The sequence below is a fragment of the Achroia grisella genome, unplaced genomic scaffold (genome assembly GCF_030625045.1).
Source record: "Achroia grisella isolate CSIRO2021 unplaced genomic scaffold, CSIRO_AGI_Agris_v1 utg1496, whole genome shotgun sequence".
NCBI lineage: Eukaryota > Metazoa > Arthropoda > Insecta > Lepidoptera > Pyralidae > Achroia > Achroia grisella.
In genome coordinates this window covers 188,769-206,501 of record NW_026712646.1, presented here as the reverse complement: position 1 = coordinate 206,501, position 17,733 = coordinate 188,769, and the positions used below count along the sequence as shown (strand labels likewise).

At 35.2% G+C, this 17,733-nt stretch overlaps 1 protein-coding gene across 1 annotated transcript; it reads left to right on the top strand.

The window, feature by feature from the left end:
- Positions 1-16,138: 16,138 nt before the first annotated feature.
- On the top strand, positions 16,139-17,733 carry LOC131840870 (uncharacterized). The gene is made up of 4 exons (XM_059189061.1): positions 16,139-16,308; positions 16,746-16,870; positions 16,947-17,092; positions 17,176-17,733. The coding sequence occupies exons 1-4, from the start codon at positions 16,139-16,141 to the stop codon at positions 17,731-17,733; spliced, it is 999 nt and encodes a 332-aa protein (XP_059045044.1).

The window sequence follows — 17,733 nt, the reverse complement described above, 5'->3', positions numbered from 1 at the left end:
ATGCAGTCATATTGTAAAATGTTATTAAATTTAATGTTTTAGCTTTTATTGTTCTATTTAATGTAAATGACATACATCCATGAGGGATATATGTCATTTATTATAAATGTGCAGTTAATAGAATTCTTAGATGTAACTTCACTGTTATGAGTAACATGTATACTATAACAGCCAATAAATATATCATTTGAATTTAAAATTCATTATCGTTTTATTTATTCATTCGTTAAGAACCATTTTCATGTAAATCTATATACTAAAAACATTATAATGTAGCATGGGAGGCTTTTAATATTTATTTTATTCATAATAATAATAAACTCTTTATTGTGCACATACAATACAATAAGAAAATCAGTAATTAAAAAATAATTACAAATGGCGGTCTTATCGCTATAGGCAATTTCTTACAGACAACCTGCTAACAAGCAATAGGACTAACGTAGATAGAAGAGGTAGATGGCACACATAAGCAGGAGGGGGCCAGCAACCACCACGCCAGATCCTATTCTCGCTAGTTCGTCCGCGGCGTCATTGCCATATGATCCGCTGTGCCCCTTTATCCATTGGATAATTACTCTATTGTGTGTTGCAATTTTTTCCAAGGCGATGTAGCACTCCATTATTAGTTTGTTGTTGGATTTTCTGTTCTGTAGCGCTTTAAGCACGGCTGCACTGTCCGATATGAATTTAATGTTGAAATTGTTGACCCCTAACCTGTACACGGCTGTTGCTGCCTCGGTCAGGGCAACACATTCGCACTGAAAGATCGAACTGTGTTCTCCGAGCGGTATATATATGTTCATGTTGAGGTCGAGGGAATGTGCTCCAGCTCCTGAACCGTTCTGTGTTTTGGAGCCATCTGTGTATATGCGTAGTTCATTTACTGCAAATTGGTCTCTTTCCACCTCCTTCAATTGTATTTGGTATTTCCTGTTGAATGAGTGGTATGCTTGAGTTCTATCACACGGAGCGGCAATCAAAGGTTCATATTCGATTGCTTGGTTCAGGATGGTTGTGTGAGAACTGTTACGGTCTTATTACAAAAAATCTGTTAAAACTCGGACGAAACGTGGTCTAAATGGTTGTTGTTTAAACCATTCCTAAAGTTAATACTTGGAATAAACCGAACATTATTATGAATCCAGATTTAACAGGGGTCTACTTAGTACTATAGTCGTATTTTTAATTAGACGAAGTCAACTGACGTTTACTGTGTTGTCAGTATTTGATGAAATAAAAATAGTGTTGTGACAAAGTGAATAATTGAAGAAACTCCTGAACTAATGGAATTGCCTCGATTGTCTAGTCTAGTGAATAGTTAGTATGCCGAACTGCATATATCTCGTACGGGGTTCGAATTTTAGCCGTGCTTTATACATACCAACGAGTTTTCGACTACTATGTTCCTATAGTATCTACCTATACTCAATACCGAGTATTTTAAACATAGAGAAAAAAATTGCGAGGAAACTTTTAATAATAATAATAATAATAATAATAATACTTTATTTGCCAAATGTAGGTAAACAATAAGGAGTTATAAATATGTTGTTGAGATCCGTACATTAACCTCGTAAGAGGTGTGCAAAATTTCAAATTGTAGGTACAATTAATGTTTAATGAAATAAAATTACTGTACTACGTCATCATACCGATAGTCATTAATCAATTGTCTTTACGTCAATGTATCAGTCAGGAAATCACCAACCGTGTAGTAAGTTTTACCAATCAGTATATTTCTAAGAGCAGTTTTAAATTGATGGATACTACCAATAGATTTTAATGCCCTTGGAAGATTATTATATATTCTAGGTCCCATTCCTAAAATACTATTACACGACATAGCAGTTTTAGCCGGAAAATTACACAATTTATCATTATTACGTATTCCTTTGATGTTATTAAAAAGTTCAAGGTTCGTCTTAATAAAAATAGACACCTCATAAATGTAAAGGGATGGAGCCGTAAGTAGATTGTATTTTTTAAAATATGGAACACAACTATCAGTATTTTTTAAATTACACATCGCCCTGACACATTTTTTTTGTGCTTTAAATACTAGATCCTTACCCGTAGCGTTACCCCAAAAAATTATACCGTATCTCAAAGTTGATGAGACGTACGCATGGTAAGCACTTAGAAGAGTAGTTATACTTACTACCTTTGAAAGATTGTATAGAGCAAATGAAAATCGATTTAAGTCTTTAGAAATTTTTTCGATTTGATACTTCCATTTTAATTTATCGTCAATATAAATACCCAAAAATTTTGTATTATCAATGTTAAGTATTTTATGTCCTAAATAGTTAATATTCATTGTAGCAGTTTGAATTGAGTGTCTATTAAATGTCATCATATTTGTTTTAGTCAGATTAATTTTTAAATTATGTCTTTGTAACCAGTCAATTATACATTTTGTAGAGTTATTTATTTCTTTTTCATAATTATAATTGGCTAATTTATCATTTATAAATAATATAGTACTGTCATCTGCAAATAAAATCATTGGATGATTAACAACCCTCGGTAGATCGTTTATGTATATATTGAATAAAAGCGGACCTAGTACACTACCTTGAGGAACACCACATCGTATGTATCGCAATTTCGAGGTGTAAATAGTCTCATTCTTACTTTTTACACATATTCTACTAATCTGTGTTACCTGTTGCCTATTGAATAGATACGATTCTAATAATGATAATACATTTCCTCTTATACCATACGACGCCATTTTTTTAAATAATATGTCGTGATTTACATGATCAAATGCTTTAGTCATGTCCATAAATAGCGCTGTTACACTTATTTTCTTATCAGTGTTAGTAATTACAGTATTAAGAAAATTAAATATAGCTAAGTTAATGTTTTTATTTTTTCGAAATCCGTTTTGCTCATTAGCAAATATTTTATATTTTTCTAAATATGAGTAAAGGTTATTGTAAATTACCTTCTCAAAAATTTTTGCAAATATTGTGATAAGAGCTATAGGTCTATAACAGTCTAGATTTTCCCTATCACCTTTTTTAAATAAAGGTTTTATCACTGATAATTTTAGTTTATTAGGAAAAATGCCATTTTCTATACAAAGATTAATAACATAACTTAAAACTGGTGAAATTATTCCTGCTACATATTTAATTACTTTTGTTGAAATTTCATCATAACCTATGCTTGCAGTATTTCGTAAGTTTTTAATTATTAAATTTATGTCATCAGGACCAGTGGGTAACATAAACATAGAATTATAATTTCGATATGATACGATACGATTAATGTCAATTACATTATTATTGCTACTATTACATGTCATATTTATATTTTCGTCAAAAGAAATGTCATCCGTATTTGATTTGTTATCACAGATTGAATTTTTTATAAAGTAATCATTAAATGCATCTGCTATTATTTGTGAGTCATGTACAATTATTTTATTAATATATATACTTTCTATAGGTTCCTTAACAACATTAGATTTATTGCTATTTATAACATTCCACGTCGCTTTACATTTATTTTTTGATGTCTGTATGTAATTGTCATTTTTTAACTTTTTAGTAAATTGAATAATGTTTTTAAGACGCCTACTATAGGTTTTAAATTTATTTTTATTTTCTATAGTTTTATTTCGTCTATACTCCCATAAACATTTTCTTTTACGTTTACTACATAGTTTTAAGCCCTTAGATATCCAATTAATTTTTTTTTTTCAGTAGGTACTTTAATTTTGAGTATTGGAAAACAGAGGTCATAGAACAACTTAAATGTATCATAAAACACGTCAAATGCTTCATTAGGATCATCATTAGTATATACATCAACAAAACTTAGTGCCTTAAGAGTTTTCTTAAACTTAATCAAATTATCAATATGAATATCTCGTTTTTTCGTAAACCAGTGTGAAATAATGCAAGTTTTTTTTTTACGGGACATTTTAGAACTTGTGCTGTATGATCAGATAGAGCAAGTTCTATTACATTACTTTTAGAACCCCTAACATTGTGTATTATATTATCAATACAAGTTGAGCTGACCAAGCGTGTTGGTTCTTTAATAGCAAATTTTAAACCGAAACTGTGCAGGGTACCTTGAAATTGCAATGAATTTTTAGTTTTAATTAAAGTATCTATATTGAAATCTCCCCCTATTATTATTTTTTTATTCCTCTGGTTTTTTGTTATTTCCGATAACACTTTATCAAATACATCAAAAAAAGTCTGCATTGAAGTTGAATCTTGTCTTGGTGGTCTATAGATACATAACAACGTGATGACTATTCTAACTATATGACTAACTAATTCTATACCACAACATTCAATAATATTTTGTACACTATACTTTTGTAATTTGGACAATGTTTTGAATTTATGTATGTTTTTAACCATTATACACGAACCTCCTTTTCGTATAGATCTAGAAAAAACTGCTGCAATATTAAAATTTGGTATATATAACTGATTGATATCACCTTCCACCATATTGTGTTCCGTTATACACAACACATCGATTGAAAAGCCCTCATTTTTTAACTCATTCAAACTCATGCTTAATAGATCCGATTTACCAATAAGACCATTTATATTTTGATGCAATACAGTGATATTATTATACAAGAAAAAACGAATCTTCTGTTTTATTAACCATTTCTGAATTAGATTTGTCATTATTACAATTACTTAAAGCTATGTTCGAAGTATGAGAAATATCATCAGTCTGTGTATATTTATGACAGAAATTTGTTTGCCTTACTACGTTGTCATAATTACTTAAATTTAAAATGTATGTTTCATAATTATATTTGTAGGTAATATGTAATATTTCTCTTAAAAGATGTCTACATAGATTAATTGTAAATTTCATTTTAGTTAATTTAATCCTAGAATAATCCATGTCAATAAATGAAACATTTTTGTGAAAATTAGAAATGTGCCGCAACTCATAATTTAACCGACTTTCGTTAAGTTTCATATTAAATGGTATTTCAGAAAATATTACATTGGTATTAACAATACTCTTCAGCCAACTAGTCACGTACATCTTAAATTCATACGGATTAACCTCATTTGTATCTCCTATAATAAGAACATAGTCATTTTTTGTCAATTCTAATATATATTTGTTATCAAATTTCAATATTTCAGATAATCTTGCCCCAGATTTCCAAAACGCTGTTACTATATAGTCGTTGCCCAAAAGGTTTTGTAATATTTGTCTTACTCCGCGGCATTGTTGGTCTCCTAGAATTACAACATTCTTTTTTGTTGTTTTTATATGTTGCTCATTGTCGTAGTATGTAGATTTATTATTAGAAAATACTTCTATGTTGTTATCCAGTCTGTTAGTGTTTATCAATGTATCCTTCAAGTTTTGCTCTTTGGTCCCCTTATCAGTAATTAGGTTTTGGTTGCACTCTGCTTGTATACATACATTGTCTGGAGAAAACGATGGTTCTCTCGAGATCGTTTTTTTTGTTACGGATTTCTTCTTTTTTATTATAGGTGTGCTCTCACATTTATCGTTTTTGTATATGTCTATAATTTTTAAACATTTTTCTAACTCTAGCTTTAATTTAGTAGTCTCCAAGTTAAGATCATCTATTTCAGAATATGCCGAATGTAGATCTGTAGTTAATTTTTCTATGTAATTATCTTTATTTTGAATATTTATACTCTCATCCATCGAAGTATTTGGTAAACTCATATTCGTGGTATCATAAAGTGACGAATTAGATAGACTATGGAATGAGCTTGATCGTCTAATTTTCCTAAATGTTATATTGCTTGGCGAAGTCATCTTTAAATTAGTCTTTCTTGACATTAATTAATTAATCAATAAGTTATATGTATAAACCATTAACTGATATTATAATATATTTAAAATATTTATAATATATTTAAAAATCAAGCGATAGTAGCGCCACCTACCTATGATGTTAATTAATGGGCCAAATGGTCTTGCATCCAAAACTATCTAGTTGTCTATGTCTTGTTATAATGTTGAAAAATGCGTCTGCGTCGTTCTTTAAAGTGTCAACTATTACACTGTGACAAGTAGTAGTCGTGTATATGTCATTTGTCAGTTATTGAGTCAGTTCCATCCATTCAATTAGTGAAAATTTGTTTGTTTACATCCATGAATCAGTTAATTGGAGTAAATAATATTGTAACGGTATTTTTAAATTAGTAACGGTAAATTGTGGCTTACCGCTCTTGGAAATATAGTGAATTTCTCGCATTCGTAGCACTTTGTGATTCGTTTTTCATATATGCCAGGGTAACTTACTTCTGTAGCTATATTTGGTATATGTTTGTAATGTTTTATATGCACTTTAACTAATTTTTACTAATTATTCTATCGCAGACGTATTTAATAGATATTTAAGACTGTCCTATTTACAATACATCATATAGTTGAAACTATAGATGTATAAAATATAACAAGATATAACATAATATAGTTAGGTAATAAAAATAAAAAACTTCGCTTATTACAAAATTTGTTTTTATTCATCATCAGATAAAAAAATCATTGTCGGTTTCAGTGACATTAATTATAAATCTCTCTGAAAAACTGTCAATAATTTATCTTTGAAACAGTGTTTCCACGCTTTTCCGGAGACTTAATTGTTCACTTTTTTTGTATTCTTTTAAATCATTGTAGACTGAAGTCACACCAATTCCCAAAATATCAGCTGTTTTCGAAATACATTCTTTTTTTTCAGGAGCCTCAATAAGTAATAGTGAAGCAGCTTTCTCCTCAAATAGGTGTTTGTAGACGTTTCGTATCATATGTTTTTCGGTAACGCTTAAAGCAATCCGTGGTCTCTTCTTTCTTGAAGACAAGCTTTGGCTTGACGTGCTTGTTTGAGAATCCATATTGTTTATACGAAACAATATAGCAAATATACAATATACCCAACAAATACCACAAACACAACATAAGGAAAAACTTAACAAAAACAATAACAAAACAGCGTGAGCGCAAAGAAAAACATTCGTGCTCACAGACCAGAGGTTAGAAGCCGAATTACGAACAAAATGGACTTTTATACAATTTTATTGTAAAATAGAAATAATATTCTTTTGTAGTTTGAAATGATTAACTATTCACACTCATTGTTCATTCATCTAATTGAGAACTGAACGCATCACTATTACTTTAAATATGGCAACATTATTTTACAACCTGACATATAGTCGTATTTTTAATTAGACGAAACCCACTGACAGTAGTTTTTTTTTTCCCTTATGGCTTGGCACTATGGTGCATTTGCCAATATCAAAGTTTGGGAAACTAGAGGATTTGGTATAGGAAGATTTTGGATTTTGGGATATGGATCAGAGAAGTAGTAGTAGTATTAAGGAGAGATATGAAATAAATGTTTGAAGATTATATGTTTACAATGAATATATACATATAATGATGTTTTATATAAAAAAATAGTTACCAAATGAGATAATGCTTATATTTAAAATATTATAATATTATGATTAGAGCTTAATATTGTTGCTACTCAGAAATATGGAGATAAAATTATATATTTCTAATTTATCCATGAACAGTAATATTGGAACGGAAGTAGGTAAAAGAATCTGGAGATAAATGAGGGATTGAAAAAGGATAGAATGATCATATAAAGGACAACTTAAAACAATATTATTCAAGTCACCCACGTCTATACCACAACCGCACACATTACTGTCCACTATTTTTAATTTAGCCAAATGTGAAGGTGAGCTCATGTGGCCTAATCTCATCCTTATAAGAGATGTCGTTGCGCGTTTGCTAAGCTTAACACAATAAAACCAAGGTTTGACCGGAATTTTGGGTTGAATATTAAAGTAATGTCGGGCCTTGGTTTGGCAGCTAATAGGCCAAGTCTTCCAGGCATCCCGGAGATAAGAGACAGACAGAGCCGCCAAATCATGACTATAATTTTTATAAGGAAAAACATCTCCGCACCCAATAGCTTCATTAGCCAATCTATCTGCAGTCACATTGCCTTGAATACCTGAATGACCAGGTATCCAAAAGAAAGAGACTACATATCCTTTCGAAATACACATCTGTAGTAATTTTCTAGCATCAATAATGACGGGATACACTTCATTTGATTTGAACGGAGCTTTTTGTAAAGCCTGTAAAGCACTAATGGAGTCACTAAATATTGCTGATTGTTTAAGTTTCATAGTTAAAATGTAATCTAAGGCTTTAAAGATGCCAAAACATTCTCCTGTAAAAATTGAAGTTTCTGGGGGCAATTTAATTTTTTGAACTAAATCAAATTGCTTATGATAAACTCCAACGCTAACACAACCAGAAGGGTTATGCTTAGATGCATCACAAAACACATGGTGGTAATCTTTTTTATTGACATTCATAAAATAGTTAAACATCGCATTTGCATTAGGATCATTTTTAGTAATATTTATATTTAAATGAACATCAGGTATAAGGGTTAATGCTTCATATGGTACACAGAAGAGAGGAAACCTTCTGTAATTACAGGTGGGTGAGTCAAGAGAAGATAACTTTTTAAAACTTTCGACTAAACAAGGACTAGATTTATTTCGCCAATAATGTGCATTCATACAATATTGAGCTAGTATTTGTAGTTTAGGGAGAAGTGGGTGCTTAGAATATTGAGAGATACGGAATAAAAATTTATCTGCGAGGAATTGTCGTCTGAGATTTAGAGGAGGATCACAGCATTCAACTTGTAAGGCATTTACTGGGCTGGACTTCATGGCGCCAGTAATTATTCTTAAAGCTTTAGATTGTGTAGCATCTAATTTACGTAATCCAGCTCCATTACTTGGGTCTAAAAGAAAAGTACCGTAATCTAAAATGCTTCTAATAATAGCATTATATACAAGTTTCAAAGAATATGGATGTGCACCCCACCATACTCCAGATAAACATCTTAATATATTCTGTGATTTTTCACACTTTCACACTAAAATGGACAATAGTACTTTTTGTAACGGATAACTCCAAACCATTTAATTGTAAGCAAATTCCTAAACGTTCTAATGCTGAAGTTAAAACTGTACACGATTTCTGAACAGAGTTGTCAATGACATAAAACAGTATGTCATCTGCATATTGCAAAATGTTTATTTTGTTAGTTGGGTCGGTTACTGAATTTTCGAAGTCATAAGTATATATGTTATATAAAATAGGGCTTAAAACAGAGCCTTGGGGAAGGCCCTTCCAAAGAACTCTGAAATTTGAATTACAACTAGGATTACTATTTTCAAGATTAATCGACCGTTCTAATAACATGTTTATAATGAACTTTGTTAACCTAGGGAGAATATTTAAAGCATTGAGTTTATTTTGAAGCACTGTTATAGAGACATTATCGTAGGCAGCTTTAATATCTAAAAAAGCTGCTATTGTCGATTTATTTTCACTAAATGACAAACGGATATCTGTTGTAAATATACTTAAACTATCAAGTGTTGAGTACACTTTCCTTTTCTAAAACCATATTGACTACTAGATAGCAAATCGTTATGTTCTACAAACCATTCTAATCGGTTTTTTACTAAATGTTCTGTCAGTTTTATTAAGACAGATGACAGAGCTATTGGACGGTAAGATGCTGGATCAGATAAAGTTTTCCCTGTTTTAAGAATGGGTATGATTTGCTGTGATTTCCATGACTTTGGAATGTTACCAGTATCTACTACAGTATTGATGAGTTTTAGATAATAGTTAAGAGAGCTATCATCAAGATGCGTAATAAAGGAATATGGTATCCCATCATTACCAGGAGTGGAATCCCTAACCTTAGATAGTATACTTTTCAATTCATCAAGGCTAAAGGGTAATTCAAGTGGTTCAAGAGTCATATTACTTAACTGAGGTGGATCAGGGTAAACCAAAGACAGATCTTCTGAAACAAATGCAGGGGCTAGCCTGTCTAAAAATGATTCTACAAGACTGGGCATAAGAGAATTAGGTCTAGAAACATTAAAAACATGTCTAAACCGTCTTATGTTACTCCAAACTTGAGATATATTAGTGTTGGGGGAAATGGATGAGCAGAAATGTTTCCACCCTGCAATCTTTTTCTCTCTTAACAGTTTTTTAGTATTTCTTAAAATTTCAGAATATTTGTTAAAGTTATCCCATGAAGAATAAAAGTTGTATGCTTTTTCTGTCTCTTTTTTTTTTTTTAATTGTCAGTGTACATTCATTATCCCACCAAGGTGGTGATGGGATCCGTCCCCTGCTATTGCCTTTTTTTGGAAAAAAAACTGCTGCCTCTAATAATAATATTGCAAAGGTATCAGAACACTCATTTTCATTCCCTACTGATATTAATGGAAGTGTACATATTTTGTGTGTGATAAAATTAAGGACCATATCCCAATCAACATTACTTAAATTATACTTCATTCTTGGAGAGTAATTTGTTATTGTTCTATTAAATGGAAAATGAATCAATATAGGGAAATGATCACTGCCAAAGGATAAGCTTAGTGTTTGCCAAATGAGAGTTAACGCTAAATTAGGTGTGCATATTGACAGATCTGGAGCACTAATGCCTTCATTGGGTGCTGTACGACGTGTAGGTGTGCCAGTGTTTAAAATGCATAAATTGTGAATGTCTACTATGTCTTAAACCTCATTACCATAACAGTTATTGTTTGAACTACCCCCGTATTGATGTTGCGCATTAAAATCGCCTAGAATTAAAAATGGTTTAGGCAGTGTAGAAATTATGGAATTAATTTCATTGAATATTGATATGGATGGATGTGGAATATATACCGAAACATAACATGTATTATCAACTTTAACAGCAATAAGTGAGAAGTTATTACTGTGATTTAAAATAGGTATATGGGTGAATGCTGAGGGAGCCTGATTAATATGGCAACCCCACCATATCCATCAGCTCTATCTTCTCGGATACAGGCATAACCAGGTATCTTAAATAAAGATACCGGTTTCAGCCAAGTCTCTTGAAGAGCACAGATAAAAGGATAAGTATTAATTAAATAAAACAAATCACATTTTTTGGTAGTTATACTGCGGCAGTTCCACTGGAGAACTTTGGCTTGTTTGTCCATTATTGTTGTTGTTTAAGATATTAATAAATGCATTAGTAAGTGAAGCAACGTTGGACGGTTGTAAGAAGTTACACTGGGTTAATAAATTTAAAAGAGCTATTATTATTTCAGAAATTGATTGTTTCGATTCATTTTGCTGTTTATAACCACATCCATCTGCTGGAGCAGGTGGACTGTAGTCTTTAATTAAATTAGCATATTCCTCACGATTAAAACCATATGTTGGTTTTGGTGGTTGACGAGACTTAACTGTTTTTTTATATGATCTATGCATGGGAATTGCATAGTGATTTTTATCCTGGTTAAAACTAGTAGAATTATTTTTATTTACTGGATTAGATCGACCTATCAGCATATGGTTTCATAGCAGCAGGGTGTAATTTACTGGCTTCAGCATAAGATACACAGCTTTTTGCCATTGTCTCTTTAATAGCCTTTTGTCTAGACAGTTCTGGACATTGTTTGCTATTTGCCTGGTGTCCACCTTGGCATAAACAGCAAGAAAAGTTATCTTCTTCAACAGAACAGGATTCACCAGTATGGCCCTTGCCACATTTATAGCAACGTGGTACAGATCTACATTGGTTCTTAACATGTCCATATCGACAGCAATTATAACACTGAATAGTGGGGTAAATATATAAATCAACAGGTATGGAATTATAACATATAAAAACTCGTTTGGGTAGTACCTGTCCATCAAAAGTTATGACAATGGTTTCTGTCTCTATGAATTCAGATATCCCATTAACAAATGTTTTTCTCTTCAGACGTCTAACTTTTAATATTTTACCACATCCTAATGGTAGAGAAATATTTTCTATGATTTCCTCATCAGACCAGTTAACAGGGACACCCCTTATTAATCCCATTCTAGTTAAGTTGAAAGCTGGTATGTTTTTTTTTTATAACACAGCGGACAAACGAGCATGCGGCTCACCTGATGGTAAGTGATTACCGCCGCCCATGAGCACCCGCAACACCAGGGGAATTGCAAGTACGTTGTCGGCCTTTTAAAAAGGAATAAGCTCTTTTCTTGAAGGTTTCAATATCGTATCGGTTCGGAAATACCATTGCTGGAAGGTGATTCCATAATGTGGTTGTGCGAGGCAAAAAGTTTCTAGAAAACCGCACGGTGGAAGACCGCCATTCATCCAGATGATCAGGATGGTATTTCAGTTTCTGGCGGGTGGTACGGTGGTGAAACTCAGCAGCTGGTATTAATCCGAACAATTCCTCAGAACACTCCCCGTGATATATGCGGTAGAAAATGCACAGAGATGCAATATCACGCCGCAAAGCCAATGGGTCGAGTCTGTCACATAGACGTTGATTACCAATGATTCTGGTTGCTCGGTTCTGAATGCGGTCAAATGGAAGTAGCTGATATTGAGGTGCTCCCGTCCAGAGATGAGAACAGTATTCCATGTGCGGCCGGATCTGCGCCTTGTATAATTGCAAGCGATGAGCCGCCGTGAAATACCGTCTCACTCTACTGAGCACACCAAGCTTTTTTGAGGCTATTTTAGCCTTGTCCTCCAAATGACCGCAAAACTGAACGTCACTGGATATATCAACGCCAAGGACCTCGAGATTTGGCTTCACATCAAGGAGAGTGTCTTGAAACTGAGGAGATACGATAAATAGATTCTTTTTAGCGGTAAACGCGCAAACTTGTATCTTCTTGGGGTTGAATTGAACACAATTTTCCTGACCCCAAACCGAAACTTGATGCAGTGAAGTTTTGATTTCGGACACAAGTTTGTTCCGGTACTCTATAACTTTTGCCTGCGACATATTAGCATGGCCGCTGTACAAGGCATCTCCGGTACTGTCATCCGCATAGCAATGAATGTTGTTGATTTGTAACATGTCATTGATATGCAGAAGGAACAGAGTCGGAGACAGCACACAGCCTTGTGGAACACCAGCATTCATAGAGTGTGGGTCGGAGCAAGCACCATCGACAACGATCTTTATGCTCCGAATTAGAATCAGCGAGAAAGCTGGCGACCCATTTGCATAACTTCGCAGGCAACCCGAAGGATGGTAGCTTTGAAAGAAGAGCTTTGCGCCAAACCCGATCAAAGGCCTTCGCAATATCCAGACTAACAGATAGGGCCTCCCCCTTACTCTCAATAACCTCTGCCCATCGATGTGTCAAATACACTAGAAGATCACCAGCTGAGCGACCCTGGCGAAAGCCATACTGACGATCAGAAATCAACTGGTTCACTTCTAGGTATCGTAGGAGTTGACGGTTGACAATCGACTCTATTGTCTTTGAGAATAAGGAGGTGATGGCTATGGGCCTATAGTTAGCTGGATCTGAGCGATCTCCCTTCTTAGGGATCGGATGAACCAAAGCCGTCTTCCAAAGTTTCGGGACTACACCTGTAGAGTAGCAGTACCGGAAAAGACGCGTTAGTACCGGAGCCAACTCAGGTGCACATGTCCTGAGCACAATAGCAGGAATACCGTCAGGCCCACTCGACTTGTGGATATCAAGGGAGAGAAGAGACTTACGTACCAGCTTTTGGGTAAATTTTACCTCAGGCATGAAAGTCTCACACCGCGAGATGACCGGCGGTGATTGCTCCCTATCGTCCAGTGTCGAGTTGGATGCAAAAAGAGACCCAAGGAGATCGGCCTTCTCTTTAGCATGTTGGGCCAACGAGTTATCCTCTCTGCGCAGTGGTGGAAAAGATGGCTGACAGAAATTTCCCTGAGCAGCTTTGGCAAGAGACCAAAAAGCCCGGGATCCAGATGGAAGACTGTTTAGTCTCTTACCAATTCTACTGATGTGCTCCGACTTTGCTGTGGCAATAACTCTTTTGAAGGACCTGGAAGCGGAGTTATACTTCCTTTTATGGGCACTGGTATCTGGATCACTCGACTTCACAGCTGCAATCCAGGCACGGAAGCATTCCTGCTTATGGCGAGACGCCGATCTACAGGATCCGCCATACCAGGACTGAGATCTACCACCGACAGGTACCTGGGAATTTGGAATAAACATCTCCATTCCCTGAAGTACTACATCGGTGACAGATTCAGCCATTACATCAGGATCGTCCAGTGCGAAGCAAACTCGCCCCCATGGGTAAGGTGCAAAAAAACTTCGCATCTCATCCCAATCTGCCGACTTAAAATGCCAAACACGACGTCGACCAATAGATCGCGGCAAAGAAGGACGCGTGAGAGGCACTTCGCTCCGTATCAGACAATGATCAGAGGAACCCAATGGGGCTTCCACACAGATCTAATATCCGTCCGGATGAGAAGTCAGCAGAAAGTCCAACAGTGAAGGTATATGGTCAACAACATCAGGCATTCGCGTTGGCGAGGATACCAGTTGAGTCAAACCATATGCCAAAGCAAAGCCATGAACAGATCTCCCCGCATAGTCGGTGGTACGTGAACCGAGCCATTCAGCGTGATGGGCGTTAAAGTCACCAAGAACCACGACCTCAGCGGAGGGAATCTGTTGGAGCAAAAAATCTGTAGCCATTTGGACGTGTTCAATGAGTCGGTCAGTTTCGGTGTTACCGCTATGGGACCTGTATAAGCATGCATAGATGCGGGGGTGGTCATCGCAATCTACACGCAACCATAAAATGGACAGGTCAGTACCTTCAAGTGTACCAAGACGGCGACAGCAAATATCCTCTCTGACATAAGCGCACACACCGGCCCGTGGAATAAAATGGTGTTCCAATCTATATCCAGGGTAGGTCAGGTACGAAATTTCGTCGGGACAGGATATTTGCGTCTCCGTAAGGAAGAGCAAAGCCGGCCTCGCCGTCTCTAGGTGGTGGTGGACGGCGTTGAGATTGGAATGAATTCTCCTGATGTTGCAAAAACTGACTCTGAGCAAGGGAAATGCCGAAGGAGATTTGCTCCTGTTGGCCAAATTGAGCGGAGTATTGCCCACCCCAGAATACGCAGGGCAGCCTGAGTGTGATATCTCTGGGGTGGATTCTCCAGTAACACGGTTACTGGTACCACCCTGGGTTAAAAATCTCTTATATTCCGCTGCCTTGGTATGTAAGAATGGGGTGGGTAGGGGAAGGAAGTAGGAAAGGGATAGGGGGTGGGGGAGGGGCATCCGGAACCTACAGCTCACCATGCGAAACGCGATCCTGCCAATTTTTTTAAGACTACCATCAACAACAACGAATGATGTATTAGAAGTTTCTTTCTTTTCATTAAAATCATCGCATAGACATGAATATTTATTTTTACTAGTGTCAGCACCTCGATTCCTCCTACGTTTTTATTGCAATGCTTGCAAATATTCGCTATTGCAGATTTACGCTTACGTTTTGTACCCGAATGATCAGATAAATTAAATGAACAGTCTGTGTCCATGGAATCTTCATTATTACTTATAGTTACGTGTAGAGCGACCTCGGGGGCGGTACCCCCGGAGTCCTCCGGTGGGTTCATATATAATAAAATACAGAGACTTACCTAATATTGCTGCTACTAATAAACTAATGAATAATAGATAAATGAATGTAATGAAAAATACACTATTTACAACTTATCTGATCAATATTCAAATATTATTAATTTACTACTCAAAAATACGAACGCCAAACTTTGTGTTTCCCGCCCTTTTTCCTGACAGTGGCTAATGTCACTTTGTAAAATAATGTTGCCATATTTAAAGTAATAGTGATGCGTTCAGTTCTCGGTCAGATCAATGAACAATGCATGTGAATAGTTAATCATTGCAAACTATAAAAGAATATTATTTCTATTTTACAATAAAATTGTATAAAAGTGCTCTGATATAAGTTATTAGTAGTATGTAACAACAATCAGCTTTTTGACGGCTTATTACAAGGCTCGGCTCGCGGCGCGGCGACATATGCCAACACCGATCAATGCCGCGCGCGTCGGTCGCCATTTTGTTTGTATTCGGCTTCCAACCTCTGGTCTGATAGCACGAATGTTGTTTCTGCGCTCACGCTGTTTAGTTATTATTTTTGTTAAGTTTTTATTTGTTGTGTTTATTTGTTGCTATATTGTTTCGTATAAACGATATGGATCCTCAACCAACCACGTCAAGCCAAAGCTTGTCTCCAAGAAAGAAGAGACCACGGATAGCTTTAAGCGTTACCGAAAAAGTTATGATACAAAACGTCTACAAACACGTATTTGAGGAGAAAGCAGCTTCACTACTACCTATTGAGACTCCCGAAAAAAAAAGAATGTGTTTCGAAAACAGCTGACATTTTGGGAATTGGTGTAACCTCAGTTTACAGTGTATTAAAAGAATACAAAGAAAATGAACAATTTCAGTCTCCCGAAAAACGAGGACCGAAACACAGTTTCAAAGATAAACTAGACGATTTTACTTTTGCCGCTGTAAGGCAAAAAGTACATCAATTTTTTTATGCAAATGAGCCACCCACCATTGTAAAGGTAACTTAACCTTTATTCCTTCTACTGTATTATATTCTGTGTCCATCATAATGTTCTTTGTAAAACCAAAGTATGAGATTGCGTAGACTTCCTTACTTAAAAACTTTTTATATTACTTTACAGATTCTTAGGCAGTCAATGATGACCCAGACTTACCCAATTTTTCTTGAGTACATTAAGAAATGTTATGAAACATTGAAATTTCAAATATGTCACAAAATCAAGACAAAGCATTTTAATTGACAGACAGGACATTATTTTATGGCGCCAGCGATATCTTCGAAAAATTAAAGAGTATCGAAAGGAAGGAGGGTACATTTATTACCAAGATGAAACCTGGATCAATGAAGGTAATTACAATTTTCTGCTTTCTTTACATTAAATTGTACTTTCAATAATTAATTGATATTTTTCACTATCTTGAAGGTCATGCACCGAAGAAGGCATGGATTGACCAGACAGTGTTATCGTCCCGCCAGGCCTTCCTAGATGACTTGACCACTGGCATAAAACAGCCTTCAGGAAAGGGCAAACGATTAATTATCGGCCATATAGGCGGGGAAGAAGAATTCGTAGAAGACAGCTTATTAATATTTGAAGCCAAAAAAATAAAGAAGATTATCATCAAGAGATGAATACCGATTCCTTTGAGAAGTGGTTTAGGGGGATCTTGCCAAAACTAAAACCATATTCCGTAGTAGTGATGGATAATGCCCCCTACCACTCCAGGAAACTAGAATCGCTACCTACAATGTCTTGGATTAAACCTAAAATACAAGAGTGGCTAACGAGCAAAAATATTTCATTTGAAGCAACAATGGTTAAAGCTACTCTTATAGACATTGTACGGCAGCACAAACAAGAACATTACGATAAGTATGTTGTGGACGAGATGGCAGCGCAGCATGGGATAATTGTTTTATGTCTGCCCCCATACCACTGTGAGCTCAATCCCATTGAGTTGGTATGGGCACAGGCTAAAGGATATGTTGCAAGAAATAACAAAACCTTCAAAATGACAGAAGTAAAAAAACATTTTGAAGAAGGACTTCAGCACATCACACCTGAAAAATGGAGTAGCTGCGTGTCTCATATAATTAAAGAAGAAGACAAAATACATGGTCTCGACCACATGATCGACAATGTTTCAGACAGATTTATAATTAATGTCACCGAAAGCGATAGTGATGATTTTTTATCTGATGATGAATAA

Excerpts from the sequence above, each read along its gene's own strand:
- LOC131840870 (XM_059189061.1), top strand. The coding sequence starts at position 16,139 with ATGGATCCTCAACCAACCACGTCAAGCCAAAGCTTGTCTCCAAGAAAG. Across the intron at positions 16,309-16,745 it reads ACTCCCGAAAAAAAAAGAAT|ACAAAGCATTTTAATTGACA; the intron begins GTGTTTCGAAAA and ends CACAAAATCAAG. Across the intron at positions 16,871-16,946 it reads TGAAACCTGGATCAATGAAG|GTCATGCACCGAAGAAGGCA; the intron begins GTAATTACAATT and ends ACTATCTTGAAG.